Raw genomic sequence first — 16,044 nt, 5'->3', positions numbered from 1 at the left:
TTTCCAACCACTACCAGGTTTGGTTACCAAAACAACGAAAGTCTCTCTAAAAACTGTAGAATTAGGGCCTTGAATATCAAACAACTCCGCCTAAGATACTTAATTTTCCCTTTCTCACTACCTATTAAGTATTCAAACAAAACTATTAATCTTGTTTTTCAGAAGCCATATATTCGTCTCATTTTGTTCGAGAGAAGCTAATCCTTTTTTTCCGCTTCGAAACTTTAAACGTGTCTTCCCAAAAGTGTTCAAGACCGTTATAATTACACAACACTCAGGCAAACGCACGAAGAGCGTCTTTATCTTGATTAATAGACTCAGATAATTCAGCATTTAAAATGGTGACTCACTTAGGCAAGTCATTCCTTAAAATATCCTCAAGTGTACGTTCTGGTCTCTAATTCGTTGAACAGGCAGCTGTGTTGATATCAAAAATATTATCTAGCACAAAATAAAGTCGTTCAAATATATTTAACTGACAATGCCAGAAGAGCACTGATAGTATTCACTATAGTTAGAGACAATGTGATATTCGATTATCTAAACCTCGCATGCTTTTCTTCGAGATAACCCATTTATCACGCCGTTCAAATTTATATTCAAAAATGTGATGTTTGAAAATGAACATTACATGCAATCTTATTGCGTCTGAAAAGCGCAATCCTTTTAAAACTAAGCTTATGTAAAGTTCTCTTTATCGTTCCGATATTGTACTTCAAATTAATTTCCTAGAAAATACTTCTATATTTTAGTAACCTATACCGCACTAATAGACATGTTTTTCAGCGCGTCTTTCGATATTATGACTAGAAAAACTCGAAACCCAGTAAACGATTTTCCAGGTAGTGATCTACCTCAGTAGATCATTTAATATTGTATTCGGAATCACCTGGGACATGTTGTCAAAACAAGAATAGGATATTGTTCAAATATATTATTTATAGCACTTGCTCGATATTATTTTTTAATTTTTTAATAGTGAGATGAAAAACATTCCATTCATTCTTATGTTTTTTAGCTTGTTATTTCAGTTTTACATATTTTTTCCAAACATTATCATATCATTATATATAGTTTTTCTGTCATGCAGTGTTGTGTACGTCAATGTAAGGGCGTAAAGTGCTAGCTCTAGGTTTTTAAGTGTAGATCTTTCTTCCTTTTTGTTTGCTTCGACAAGCCAGTTCACTCCCGGCGGTTGTTCTTGTGAAGGGTTCACGACGCTACAAATTTTTTTGAAGGGTGCCGGACCTAATTAACGACTTTTTTTCCAACGATTTTTTGATTTACCATCATGGGTGTGAATAAAGTCTTGAATAGCATATATCGATCGAAGGCTTGCAGTTTATGCGGATATTTATTTAACAAACCTATCTGTGTGTCGTGAACAAACATGGGTATATCCAATGCTAACATGGACATCCACTTGAATGAGTCCATGCATATTTCCATTACAGGCTGACCTATAGCTTGAACCAGTCCAATTATCTCTTATAATTCCCTCTCGAGTTCATTGACATTGGTATCGTAGAGGACATTGAACACATCATCCACTTTACATATCACCACATCGCGTCTAATCTCCGACATCTTCCCCGGTAACTGATATTGGATTCCTGCCATTTCAAACCTCGATGTATACTGCGCAAGTTCCCGCACCATCGTTCTTAAATCTGCTACAAGAAGTGGGGTCATTGGACCCCTCAGTACCTTCCACAACTGATGAAAAACCGGTCTGGCAGACAGCTTACTGCTCTGTGCCTTGTTAGCGTCTAAAATATCACCGATCTTACAAATGATGAGATCTCTTCTCACTTCCTCGATGAACTCTGGTAACTTGGACTGCGGGCTCATATTTGTCTTGTTGCCATAGAGACAACTCACAAGCTCTTCGAGTAAAAAATCCGAACTTTTAGGACGGAAGAATTCGGTCAGCGGTATTCTCAGCGCATGCCACAACTGCGCAAATGACGCTGACCGAAACTGCGGCTCAATTTCTTCGATATGGTGTTCGATTGCTTCTACAAGTCCTTCGTCTAGCTTGTCTGGGTAGACTTTTCTTTTATAATAAGAGAGAAAGTCCAGAAAAGGTTTGCTTTGCTTTACTTTTTTGGTTCGTTCTTCAGGATTTTGAAAAAACTTGATGATTAGTGAATCGCGGTTGGCGAAGGCGTTGCTATGGTCACCACTGCCGCTGCCCTGAAACACATACCAACAAAACATGTGACTAAAACAGAAATACACAGAAGACGAGTCCAATTCTAAAGTTGGACGAACCTAACCAATAGTTTGTGTTCAGAAACACGCACTCTAAAAGGCACTCGCTTCACGGCAAATTTTGAACGTTGCAAAAAAAGACATCCGTAAACATCAATAACGCCCTCATGAAATGGGGCAATTTATTTTCAAGTGGCCACAATCTTTTTTGGAATATTCCGACGCTCACTTGTTTTTTAACTTGATCTGTTACAAAAGTATTGACATTGCCACGACTGCATTTTTCCTTATGGCCAAATGGATGAAGCGCAACAAGTTTGACATGACTCGGTTGATTTTCAAGTTGAAATTCCGTCGGTCATGTAAACACAACCAGAAAGATATCTAAATACTGCACCGCATGGGTGGACGGTATGGAAGACTTGGTACGACTGAAAAACAGGCGACGAAAATATGACACACTGAACGTTTGATCGTATAGTTTCAATCCAACTGTCATTCAAAGGGCATTCAAAGCGAAAGTTAAGCTAAGTATCAAAATTGGCGCGATTATAGAGCGGGAGAAAAGCGAAACAAAATAAATAAATAAATAAATGAAACAAATTTTTTTTTACAATTTTCACATCTTCAGTCAAAGCTGTTTGTACATTCTCTCTATCTTTTTCCTTCAGCCGTTGACCGAGACGCAATATCCCGCAAAAAAATTATGAAAATTTCCCGCAAAATAACTCGACGTACAATGGTATTTTTATTTAATTAATCGAAACCTAGCTTTCCACTAAATAGCGTGGCAAAGAAATCGGAATGCCCGAGCGAATGCTCACGTTGTTTTCGATCTAGATCTTCACGTCTGAATTTCCCCAGATTTTAACAATTCAAAGTATAATAATATTTCCTGTGTTGTTCTAGGTGTGAAAACGTTGTTTTATAAAAGATGTTTTAGCCACCTTTTAATAAAAACAAAAGTATAAAATTGTTGACTTACAATATTGATATCAAGTGAACAATTTTTCGAATTTTTCTTTGACTTCCAGATGCTGATAAATTGTCCTATTCAGCAGAATTAAACTCTTATTTTAAGTGTATATATAAATTATACTGAGTTAAATACTTACACTTTGGTAAAATACCAAGGATTGCTGTTCCCCAGACATGGCTTTCGTTGATAATAAAAATGTTAACATCTCCCACCAAGCAAGCCATAATGTCGACTTTTGATATCGATATGACGGATCCAACATCTTCTGAAATCAAGGGACTTTCAATTGATTTAATCGCAAATCTTACGAAGTTTCTTTTTCATTTTTGTCCTGTAAATTTACAGTAAAATTTTTCGCATTTCTTGCCTAGACGAAACAATCTTCTTATAAGTTGCGTTTCAGTTTACGGTTTCATTTTTTACGGTTTCTAGTTCGCTTTTCAGTGTGACATTCATACGCTGTAATCATTCACCCATATGAGATTCTCCGGCGGTCAAGCAGGTCCCGTCCGCGTTAAAAAAAAACCCAAAAATAACAATAAACAAAAAACGCGAACTCCAAATTCCTTCACTTGCGAAAGCCACTAAAATGTCACTCAATAAACCATATTTTTATGACTTTATTGAGCATTCAAGCATTTTTAAAGCCAAATATTGAAGGAATATCTCAGATGATTGCGAATGAACGGTTGGCGATTTTAGCTACGGTTCTAGGGTTACCAAGACTTCCCTCTACAAACAAGTGTACAGCCACATGCCACCTGGTCATGGCTGGTTAGATAGTGTTCTTTGTGCTCTAATGCGTGACAACCGTACATATTACTATTAAAAACATCAAGATTCATGTCAAAATAATTAGCCGCCCTGGCAGAAAAAAAAAGACAATTATATACTGGGAGTCATCGGAGTTAATTGGGATTCGCCTTTTCGCAATTAAAAAAAAAAAAGAACGTAACGACCTACTGGTGTATTATGGGAGTGAATTTTGTCTCGGAACATGGTCACTATGGACCCCAAACTGCGCATGCTCAACAAAATAACATTTTATTGAGCATGCGCATTAAGAATGACAGGGGTATGGTCCAAAGTGGGACCACGATATTGCGGCGCTTTCTGATCATTTCAGTCCTGCAGCCGAACGGTTTCCGAAGTTAACGACCATGTGCGTAGAACTTATTTTGATCAAACCAATCAATACGTTCAAAGAAACCAAAAGCTTCCATTGTGTAACACAGACTACAAAGACGATTTGAACTATATGATATATATATATATCTACGATATTGTCCTCGATTGTCCTCATTACAAGATATTTTTCCAAAATATGTCGACTAGGTGCTATTTGTTGAAAATACGTTAACTACCATTTATTTTAAATATTTTATCGTAGGCAGACCTAAACTGATCGTTTCAGTCGTATTCGAAATTTTGAGTGATAAAAACCCACGAATCGGCCACGTTTCTTGTTGATTGAAAGAAACACACGCCTTAGGTGAGGAAAGAGCTTTCAGATCTTAAATGCAAAGCATCTTCTAGCAGCGCTACACAAAACCCTACTATAAAACGCCCGGTACCAGAAAATTTTTCCAGATTCCTCATACGATCGAAACTACACATTTTCTATCGATTTTGACGCCTTTCGTGTTATTCATAGGAAGCCCAAATTGTAGCTTTAAATTCTATATCGGCGCGGAGAATTATTTAGTGTCCTAGAAGTATTTCTTTCTCATTTACTTATCCCATTCTTTTTCCCATTCCCGGTCCCATTTTATTGCATCTATATGTTATACATGAGGTTTTGTTTAGTACTCGGCACGTCGATCCAGTGGAAGTACTCCATACAGTTCTTTATCGTCCCACGGTCGAAGGGATTCGTGAAGAGTCCTGATGCACCAGACAGGTATTTGTACCGTTTCCGGTTTATTCTTTCGTTAGTGGTCAGGTTAACCTTGATCTGGTTAGCCTGGAAAAGACAAGACACCAGCTGAGTTGACCTTCAGAACAAACTCAAGGTCAACCAATCAGGATTCAACATTGTATTTTGATTAGCATTTCCCATGATTCTGCCAAGAGAATCCATGAAATATGATTTTTTTAAAAATTCTATAAATTTATCGTAAATGCTACTAGTTGATCTCATTTGGAATTCCAGTTCATTCAACACGGGAAATCACCATTGTACTCAGCTTCTGCTAGGAAAATGCTAACCAAAAATAATATTGACCCATGAATCCCTTTCGGGAAACACTGTGATGCTTTTTGCGCATGCTCGAGCGTGCGCAGTCAAAATGACGGCAGTTGCTGTCCCAAAATGACGGGAAATAATCACGTGACTTCATGGAGTAATTTGCGCAATCCTTACCTGAAATAAAACTAGTGCAATCATGAGAACAGAGACAATAACGAACTGCAGAAATCCAATGATGTACAAGAAGCTAACGCCATAGATCCTTAGCATTATTACGGCAAAGTAAAGAGTGATTAAACTACAAATATTGACACAAACAGTGAATAAGAAGAAAGGCACCCTGAAACGGAACGAAGAAGAAAATACATTAATATAAAAAATGCTGAAGTTTGGTTAGATTGTCCCTAACCGGTTTAAACATTTCGTTTTAGTTTTTGTTAATTTAGTACGGAAGCCATGCCTATGTACAACATCTAAACAAGCATTGAAGCCTCATGCGCAGATCTAAGAATTCAAATTGGCAAAATTTTACCTTAGAAGAAAAGGTATTTCACGCCTTCCTTTAGCATTTCTGGTCAGGGGACATGGAGAACGTGCTAAAGGACGCAGGGAAGTTCCCCTAGATCCTCATCGGAGTCTACTGTGCACTATTGGACGATTAACACGTGAAGGCAGTGCGAAGAACCTACCTATTACGTAAGCCTACACAATTGTTAATATACGGACAATGGTGATCAAAATGTTCCACACATCGATTACATATTCTACAGTGTTTGGCGCGCAGAGGACGAACCAGTCGACATGTATGACACAGACTCTCTAGTGGATTCTGACCAGTCTTAGCTTGCCATTCATCAAAAAATGGTACCTTGAATAGACACAAAATAATGGCAGTTAGCTATGTACTCAGTGATATAACGGTAAGATGTCGTATGTTATTGAGCGAGCAGTTTTGGTATGACTGTGAAAAGCTCACGACACGAACACGGCCACGCCAAGGTCACAGCGCTGTCAGACCAATCACATTACTTGAAAATTCAACCTCCAACTAATAAAATACTCAGAACACGGCATTAACACAGTTTGGACACGGTCTCGCTAAGGCCGTAGATTTGTCAGACCAATCGGATTGAGCGAGAAAAAAATCCACCAATTAAAATCCTAGAAAACCTTTGGTCATGGCACGGCACGCTTACAGCACTGAGCTTTTCACAGACATGCAAAAACTACTCTATTATGGAGATACCATAGGGTCAGTAAGTGCCGGAGCATTAACAAATAACCAGTGGTGGGGACGTGGGGGAAGGGAGAAGGGGGTAGGGGTAGGGGAGTTGGTTGTTATATATCCATCATACCTGTTTTAAAGCCATGTCATAGTCTGATGTATTGCACGTCAGAAAGCCAGGCTGTCTTGTATTTGCAAAGTACAGACAAACCCACATAAGAACATTGAAAATCAGAAACACTACATGAACTCCTCTGGTGAACTCCCATGACATGGGAAGTACCTGGAAAGGAGAGAAAATGAACATGATGTCAAAAAAAAAAGTTGGATGGATGGATGGATGGATGGGATGGATGGATGGATGGATGGGATGGATGGATGGATGGATGGGATGGATGGATGGGATGGATGGATGGATGGATGGATGGATGGATGGATGGATGGATGGATGGATGGATGGATGGATGGGATGGATGGATTAATAAGGAAATAAGGAAGGAAGAAGGAAGGAAGGAAGGAAGGAAGGGTGGGTGGGTGGGTGGGTGGGTGGTTGGGTTGGACGGACAGATGGACGGATGGATGGATGAACGCATGGATGGATGGGTGGATGGATACCAGTTTCTAAACACAACTACTTACATCATAAAAATAAACAGGATAACCCCAAAGGAACAGATTAGCGAAATAGAACAACAAGGCACCTCTTGAACGACCAGGAGGACCAAAAATGATATCTCTAAAAATAGAATATGAAATATTTAAAGTGGCACTCTAGCAAAAACGTCTTTGTGCACTGTCTGAATTGCAGTTTACATTCTTTAATTGCGAGCAGCACAGGTATCAAGCATCATCGATAACAGAGTACATCCTGTATAACTATCCTAATATTCATTAGATTGTAAGATGATGACACTAGACTGTAAGATGCTTTGTAAGATAAAACCCACCTTAAACTACACTTCACAAATCTATTGAGTTTGCCTTGCATGAAATGGATCACATCTTGGTGATCTCGGCCCATAGCTAACATTAAAGGTGTCTTGCCATTTGCATCTTTTACATTTATATCTACATCCTAAAGTAAATGGAAAGAAAAACTAGATTAAAAAATCCAATAAAGGCTGATGAGATTAAATGCTAAAAAAACCTGTTGACAAAATGTGTATGCCGTTAGTTACAGTTTGATTTGGAATAAAAACTTTTATCTTCATTAGGCCCTGGCTAAAAGAGGAAACATGTTTCCAGAATCATGTTTACCGCACGAATGTTATCTTGATGTTTCCCAGTTTAGTTCACGTGAAACATTGCTGCATGCAACAAATTTTGCTTCCAAGAGGCAAAAAATGTTTTTGCTGTGCGGCAGAAACATTTCATGTTTCCAAGACGCATGGAAACATTGTTTCCCGATGGTTTCCTGACAGTTTTGCCACTTCAGGAAACATTTAGGGAAACACGTTTCCTCGTTTAGCCAGGGCCTTATTATGCATATATTCATATATTCAATTATTCATTTTAAGTTGGTGAAAGTGAAAATGATTCTACAGACAAAGTCCCCACAAAACTGTTAGATACACCCAAAAACAACTCTTTTGCTGATAGATTACCAACTAACTTACAGATTTACTGACAATATTCAGCTCATACCCACTCTTGTTGTACAAGTTAATAGGAGGTGCCATCTAAATATATATATATAGTATAATGAATATGCATTAAAACTTATAATTTATTAGGTTCATGTTTGTTTTGCAGTTCAACTTTACACCCACAGTATTTCAAAAAAACTTCAAAATAATATTCCAATCAAAAAGGAAACTACATTGTTCGGCATTTATTATGTTACATTTTGTAGTGTGTTACTCCGTCTCAGATTTCAGATCTCCGACCAACAATGTCTTTTGAAAAGGTATATATATTTTGCAATGATAATCAAATAATTGCTCATAAAAACAAATTTTGTAAAGGCAAGGTGCATATTGCAATATGCTTACCATATCGACAATGTGCTCCACTGTAAGCAAGTCTCCACTTAAGCAAGCTAAATGTAGAGGAGTCTATGATGTAAAAAAATGAAAAAGTTTAAAAACAGCTGGCAGTTATCGTAAGTCTCATGATAAAGTCGTTAGTTTTTGAAGTATTTCCTACCTGACCAAATTTATCTTTTTGTTTAGGGTCAAACCCAGAATACAAAAGAAGTTGTACTGTTTCACTGTGACCTGCGAAAGAGAGGAAATATGCATTTAAAAATAATATTAGATATAGTTTTACATCACATGTTGTTGAGTTGCATCCATATTGATCTGTCTTCTTGTGTGCCGCCATAAAAAATGGTACTCTAGGGAATGACACAGTTCTGAAATGGGAAAACATTACTCCTAAACTAAAGAGGTCTATTCTACACAATTTCATAGGATGGCAACTAACCTTTGAAAGCTGCCCAGTGAAGAGCATTATCTCCTTCAGTGTCTGTCAGATACACCTTGGCACCTTTACCTATCAAATATCCTGCTTGCATTGTCTTGCCATACTGTGAACTAATTATCAATGGTGTACACCCCTTGTTATCGGCACAGTCTATATTGGCTCCATTTTGCAAGAGCAAATCCACGGCCATTATGTGACCGCTGACACAAGCCCAGTGAATAGGGTAAGGTCCATATTCCGCTTTACTTTGCCAATTGACATCACCACCACAGTTAATGAAAAATTTAAGAACTTCAGTATGGCCCCCGAGTGCTGCCCAGTGTAGTGGAGTGTGACCTTTTTCATCATGTTCATTCAAGATTTTGACACCTTGTTCACTGATAAGATTTCTGCATGCTTGGATGTTCCTAGAAACATGGATTGGATATATGAATTAAAATAACAATACTCCAGCCTCCTCGGTGAGGTGAGGTGGGGGGGGGGGGGGGGGGGTGGGGGAGGATCAATCCTATAGACAGAAGAGTGGGGATCTTTGAAAATGACCCCTAAAACATACTCAAGTCTTTTTAAGGTGGGCATGCAGACTGATCATTTTTGAAGGTACCAACTGGTTATGAGCTACAAAATTCAGTTGATGAACCGAAAATAAATATTCTGAATTATAACTGTCATTTCCAGCTGTCAATATGCATCCCGCCCTTTTCCAATTTAACTCCTGTTTCCATCATGCACTCCTCAGTTGCTATAAGGGTTAGCTTTGATTTTGTATGGGATATTCATGTTTCAGGTATCAAGATATTGTTGAAATTATGCTTTCAACATCTAAATGAATACCACAGTATATAAATTCAAAGACAGGTAAAATCATATATTTAAAAACTGTGCCACATGAGATATCTTGATGAATGTTAAATGACAGGTCAAACCATTTTTGTTGATGATTAAAACTAAATGCCACAACCACTTTAAAAACCCTTAAAATTTGTAGGAAATGATTAAGATACTGAATATTTGATAAAATACGTCTAGAATAAAAATATTGTTGAATGAGAACTGATTTAAGATCCTGTTGACTTGCAGCTCTTTGGAACGATAACCAACTTCTTGCACTGAGGCTAAGAGAAAAACTAAGATTTATACTAGCTTTTTAGAAGTGTTACAAAGTTGGCTTAGCCTCTGGGGTTTTTTATTTTCACTATTTATTTGAAACAGCTGTGAATGCATAAATTTAACAAATGATACGTAAGCTAATTCATTGTCACTTGTTCGTTTGAAAAAAGGAGAATAAACTGCAAAACAATAGAAAAAGTTCTGTAACACTGAAATATATGATTTAAAAGACGATAGTCTTACCCAACTTGTGCTGCTTCAAATATGGTTGGTTCTTTGGAGGACTGACTAGTATTTGTGTTAGAAGAATCAGAACAACACTGTTCGCCCGCCATTTTGTATTCATTGAGGAACACAGGAGCCCCAACTGATAAACATTACATACAGTGCTTACTCGTGATTACCAGTGATATAAGCTTCCAGCATTTCTTTGTTATTTGTGAAGTTAATTTATCTACACCACTTTATAGCAAACACCAAGAAGGATAAAAAAGTAATTTTCCGAATAAATCTAGGATAAATCTGCATCCAGTTGCATGTCGTAATCTATTCGTAGGCTTTCGTTAGAGTTTCGGTCGTTTCGGTAACCAATTTTACTTTCCGTTTGGTAACCGAGTATTTTCGAGACATTCCCGAGATAGTTCCGTATTTTTCCGAGATTCGTCCGACCATAGCCTTTCCTCCCCGAGCTTCTTCGCGTGAATCTCACATGATCACATGATCATCACTTCCAAATCACTTCCGCGTCTTTTCAAATGTGAAAGTAATCATGGCGGACGAAAGGGATTTCTTCCACCTAAATCGCCTTAAAGGCTTCAATGATGCAGTCTTTCCTATCGTTGCTACAATCCTTATACTTCCAATTCGAAAGCTTGAAGTGGACAGTGATTCCAGTTTGGAGAAGCTCATGGAGGAGAGATGGGTGAAGGTGGCTGTGTATTTTGTGGCATTCTTGGTTATTTGCTCCATTTGGGAATCCCACGTCAATCGTTTCCGTATTCTTTCACACACAGATGATATATTGGTGTGGTTGAATCTGACCTCTCTTCTGTTTGTGTGCTTTTTGCCTTTTACTTGCAATCTTGAAGCAACATTTTACGAGAAGTACACTCCAACCATTTTGATATGTGTTGACCTTTTGATCCTTGAGTTATTAGAGGTAATTATCATTCTCTACAGTTTTAGCAACGATGCACTCCTCACCAATGAAATTCTAGATCTTCCATTTGATCAAAGAAGAGAGCAGAGAAACTACATGTTATTGAAGAAGATAGTTAAGCCTTTGCTATACATCCTGGCTGCTAGCTTGAGCATGGTTAACAAAGATGTTTCTTGGGTTCTTCTTGGGTTAGTCATCATTTCTCCATGTCTTTATCGTTTCCTTGGCTTCCTCTTTCGAATTGTGATGAACATTCACATGGGGAGAGCAGACTTTGATCGTATGTTTGGCAACCTGATTGATACTGAACGTGTTGAGTGTTTTAGTGATGGAGCCTTTGCCATTGTGGCTACTCTTCTTGTTTTGGATCTTACTGCAGAAGATTTCCCAACTAAGGAAGAAATCATTGAGAAAGGAATTCAAAAGTCCCTGTTGAGTTTATGGAGGGAGTTCATAACCTTTGTTGGCACTTTCTTTGTGGTAGCACTGCTCTGGTTTGTGCATCATTCCTTATTCCACTGCATCAAAAAGATGAACCAAGTCATGCTAGTCTGCAACAACATCTCGCTAGCTTTCATGGGACTATCACCCTTATTGTCTGTTGTTATAAACAAGTTTAGACGAAACCAAGACCAGGATGAAATTCTAGCTGTACAATTTAGCTCAGTAGTTATATTCGGTGCTAGCATTGCACAGTTCTTAGTTTTTGTGGTTGCACTTTTGTTAGGGCCATCACATTTAACATCAGAAGCAAGTCCCAGAATGTCACCTAAATCTCATTGCTATCTTGTTGCTAAGCTGTCAGTCCTGCCACTGGTTAGTCTCATAGTGTACTGGACAAGTTTCTCTAGTCCTTTCATCACTTATGTGGTTTATCATTCAGCTTTGTTAGCCACACCTATTTTGTTCATCGTGCTGAAAGTCTGCTTTGGTCGAGGTTCAGATGGCATGACCATGGAGATCCCTGTTTCATCACAGACTGAAAATATTGAACAGTGGATGCCAAGACCTGTTCCCGCTCCAAGATCAAGAGCTCCTAAAGCAAGACGAACTGTTGCAATGTAAAGAGTTACTGTTATCAAACATAATTTCAGCTCTAGTTCTTGAACTTGGTTGACAAAAGGATTTCAAGGTTGTTAGAAATATTGAATGCTACTAACTGAAAGAAAAAAACTAGATGTTATATAATGCTAGAGTACCAGAATCAAAATAAAGTTTACAGTGTATAGATACTTACTATGAAAATTGACAAAATGTGGAACAAGCTAAAGTTTTCTTACGTCAATCACACCTTTTGTATAATTGCCCCCCCCATTTTCATTAATGGGTTAAAATGGAGCTAAAATATAGGATAATATAAAGACTACATGTGCAATGTTTGAAATTATCAATGAAAATTGGTCGGCCAATCATACAAAAGTGGGTGTGACTTTTATGATAGGAAAACTCAGGTCTATTCCACAGTTCGATGATTTTTGCAGTAATAGCTTTCAGTCATAGAATTAGGTTTCCTTTGTAGTAAGGTGAATTAATCTGGTTGTTCTTCATAGGCTGATATTGGCTTCAAGACTATTTTGCCCTTTTTGTATAGTTAATTCTGTTTTGTTAGAGTGCACGCACTAAACCCGTGAAACAAATACCAACTTTTAGTGCTAAATAGTGATAAATAAACAATAGAAAACAAAGGATTCTGTATGAAATAGTACTAATTAGTACTAATTAATGTTCACGGATTTAGTGCGTGCACTCTATTAGGGTGAATTTATAAGATTGCCATTTTTAATGGTCCCAGGAAAGTACATACTCCAAAGTATAACTTCAACTTTACTGGAAATCAGCAAAATATCAATTATCATGGAAAAATATTATGATTTAATCAAATATTAATCTGAGACAAAAATAAACCCGTCATTCTGTAACATTAATGCTTACAAATGCCACACTGCCTGATTACAATGCATAATCTATTTTTTATGTAAAGAAATAAGTAGTGTTAATAAGCTTGATAAAAAAGTGTGGATAGATCTTAACATTTTATAGACAAAAGATTGATAGCAATAGGTAGCCAAAAATAAATTATACTATTGTTAACAAATGCAGACCAAGTTTCATATATATCGTTTCAAATTTCTCTGATTTTTGATGATCATTGATGACTCTGCTTAAAAAGGTTCGAAATTTGAATATGTCACTAACCAAATTTAGCTGCATACATATTGAAATTACCGCTTGGTCTACCTGTGGTATTACTTATCCGTGACTAAGCAATATTGCGTTACTTGAATGTCACGATAAGTTTAGAGGAGATTTTTAGCAAAATCACCGGGGGAAGCCAGGATAAAACCAAAAGTTTGACTGGATTGAGAGTCCTATAAGGCTTATGGATCCCTGAGGGCTATATTGTGTGGGTAAGACTGAGTTCTGCAGCCCCTCCTGCCTGTTCTTTGGAAATATGATTGGTCACGGTGACTAAGCACTTTAGCCATTGATGGAATTGGCTAAAAATATGCTGCTAAAAATAGAACATTACGTCTTTAAAGTGAATATATAAACTGGATAGTAAGCCGTTGCTTTATACTTGTATATTTCTACTTCAAAAGCAAGAAAGCAGAGAAAATAATATCTCGTATTTATCCAGAAAGCCAAGATGGTCGTCGTTCAAGTCAAGGTACAAGCCTTCGATGAAAAAATGATGGAACCTGAAATTCGTCGATTTTCTATCGACAATGAAGAAGTTACAAGCTTTGCAGCCCTTATTGACAAGATCAAAGGTCTTTTTCCTGACTTACAAGGAAAAGAATTCGAAATTTTTTGGATCGATGATGAACTAGATCAAGCGATTCTCTCGAATGACGAAGAGCTGCTCGAAGCAGTTCGAGTTACAGCAGCTAAAGACGTACTGCATATCCTGGTGAATACTGTAATGGAGAATGATGTACGAGCGAAACAAGAAGCCTGCCAAGAATCCCGTTCTGATGAAGCCGTGTTTGAGTGTCCTCCTTGTGACAACGAAAAGCTGTGCTCAGAGTGTAAGCAGAATGAGGTCCATAGAGAACAAAGGATGGAGCCAAGCAAGAAGCCCTATTTCTGTGGCCGTCATCGCAAAGTTTGCCATTTCCACCAAGGTGTGATGGGTACAAGAGGATGTATGATGGGTGGCCGTGGAGGTATGATGGGTGGCTGTGGAGGTATGTGTGGCCGTGGAAGAATGATGGGCCATAGAGGATGTGTGGGTGGCCAGGGAGGCATGATGGGACCAAGAGGAGGCATTATGGGACCAAGAGGAGGTATTATGGGTGGCCATGGAGGAATAAGGGTCACAAGAGGAGGTATGGGTCATGAAGGTATCATTAGTGGCCATGGGGGAATTTTTGGTCCAAGAGGAATGATGAGTCCAAGAGAATGTATGATGGGTGGTCAAGGAGGTGTGACGGGTGGCCATGGAGGCATAATGAGTGGCCGTGGAGGTATGATGGGTGGCTGTGGAGGTATGGTGAGTGGCCATGGAGGTATGATGGGTGGCCGTAGAGGTATGATGGGTGGCCGTAGAGGTATGATGGGTGGCCGTGGAGGTATGATGGGTGGCCGAGGAGCCAGTATGATGTTTGCAAGAGGATGCATGGCCAGTCCAAGAGAAAAAGTGGTGGCCTAACTTCAAGGAAGACTATGATGCCTCTTGTTATGTGAGTATGGGAAAATAAGATATCCAACACATGAAAAGTATGGAGAAAAAAGTAGAACAAAAAAATGAGAAAAAGAAAAGAAAAAAACAAAAAAACAAGAATAGATGAAAAAAAACAATTGAACAAGAAAAAAAGGATGGCACAAGAAAAAGAAAAAAAAATGAACAAGAAAAAAAAAAGGATGGCACAAGAAAAAGAAAAAAAACAAGAAAAAAAAAACATGAATGGATATGAAAAAACAATAGAACAAATAAAAACAAATGAACAACATCTTAAATTGGCATCATGAACATGAAAACAAGATGCTTTTAGAACTAGTGTAAGAGTAGACGGAGATAACAACCTGCACCATATTGGCAATCATGAATCTAAAAGAAAACATATTTAGTGTAGTTCAGTCTTAAATAGTTTGATAAGAATACAGAGATTAGATAGTAAAACTCTGCTAACGGATTGGCTTCATGTTATCCAAAAATTAAGAAAGAAAAAAAAAAGAATAAAAATATATTAAATATTGAACTTTATGGAACTCATTTTGTTCAGTATAATTTGTTTTATTCATATTTGCTTTATAACATTTTTCAAAATTACGAGAGCTAATAGCTGCAAGCTGCACACTTACATTTTGGTTTTTCACTGCCTTCAATAGAAATTTATTATTTACTTTTTGCATTCATGATGACTGGCGACAGTGAAAAACTGAAATCCAATTGGGCAACTTGCTACTTTCGAGTTTGTGACATCATGGCACTTTAGTTTAGCCATATTTAATTTTGTAGTCCTTTGGCTTCATGTTTCACTAAAATCAATCAGGAGGGGGGTGGGGCCCTATTTGGTGATCCACTTTCTGTTTGGGGTGGGGGTAGAAAGTGGGGTGGGGGGGGAGCTCATTTTTTGGCATTGAGTGAATCTTGGATGAGGGTCTCTGATCACTGATACAATTTTCTGTTCATGGGTGCACAAATAAAATGAGTTTGAATTAGGATGGGGGGGACGGGTGGTGCCTGACGTCTGGGAAAGGGAGTGAGGTATGTTCTCTGGCCAATAATCTTCTCTTAGTAG

At 37.9% G+C, this 16,044-nt stretch overlaps 3 protein-coding genes across 3 annotated transcripts; 1 reads left to right on the top strand and 2 right to left on the bottom strand.

Moving 5' to 3' along the window:
* Nucleotides 1-834: 834 nt before the first annotated feature.
* On the bottom strand, nt 835-3,715 carry LOC116290620 (uncharacterized). Its single transcript, XM_031697693.1, has 2 exons — nt 3,330-3,715; nt 835-2,196 (listed from the first exon to the last, which is right to left on the bottom strand). Exons 1-2 carry the CDS (start codon nt 3,453-3,455, stop codon nt 1,489-1,491), a joined length of 834 nt encoding a protein of 277 aa, XP_031553553.1. The 5' UTR covers nt 3,456-3,715; the 3' UTR covers nt 835-1,488.
* An 82-nt stretch (nt 3,716-3,797) lies between these two features.
* Nucleotides 3,798-10,652, bottom strand: LOC116290618 (uncharacterized). Its single transcript, XM_031697689.2, has 10 exons — nt 10,384-10,652; nt 9,031-9,437; nt 8,752-8,822; nt 8,598-8,660; nt 7,554-7,681; nt 7,246-7,342; nt 6,737-6,889; nt 6,071-6,249; nt 5,556-5,721; nt 3,798-5,156 (listed from the first exon to the last, which is right to left on the bottom strand). Exons 1-10 carry the CDS (start codon nt 10,473-10,475, stop codon nt 4,971-4,973), a joined length of 1,542 nt encoding a protein of 513 aa, XP_031553549.2. The 5' UTR covers nt 10,476-10,652; the 3' UTR covers nt 3,798-4,970.
* A 212-nt stretch (nt 10,653-10,864) lies between these two features.
* Nucleotides 10,865-13,394, top strand: LOC116290612 (endosomal/lysosomal proton channel TMEM175-like). The gene has a single exon (XM_031697683.2). It carries the CDS (start codon nt 10,910-10,912, stop codon nt 12,362-12,364), a length of 1,455 nt encoding a protein of 484 aa, XP_031553543.2. The 5' UTR covers nt 10,865-10,909; the 3' UTR covers nt 12,365-13,394.
* The last annotated feature ends 2,650 nt before the right edge of the window (nt 13,395-16,044 follow it).

Source organism: Actinia tenebrosa, unplaced genomic scaffold (genome assembly GCF_029948245.1).
Source record: "Actinia tenebrosa isolate PJP-AT-01 unplaced genomic scaffold, QUT_ActTen_1.0 PGA_scaffold6__47_contigs__length_16458017, whole genome shotgun sequence".
NCBI lineage: Eukaryota > Metazoa > Cnidaria > Anthozoa > Actiniaria > Actiniidae > Actinia > Actinia tenebrosa.
This window is presented reverse-complemented; position numbering and strand designations above follow the sequence as displayed.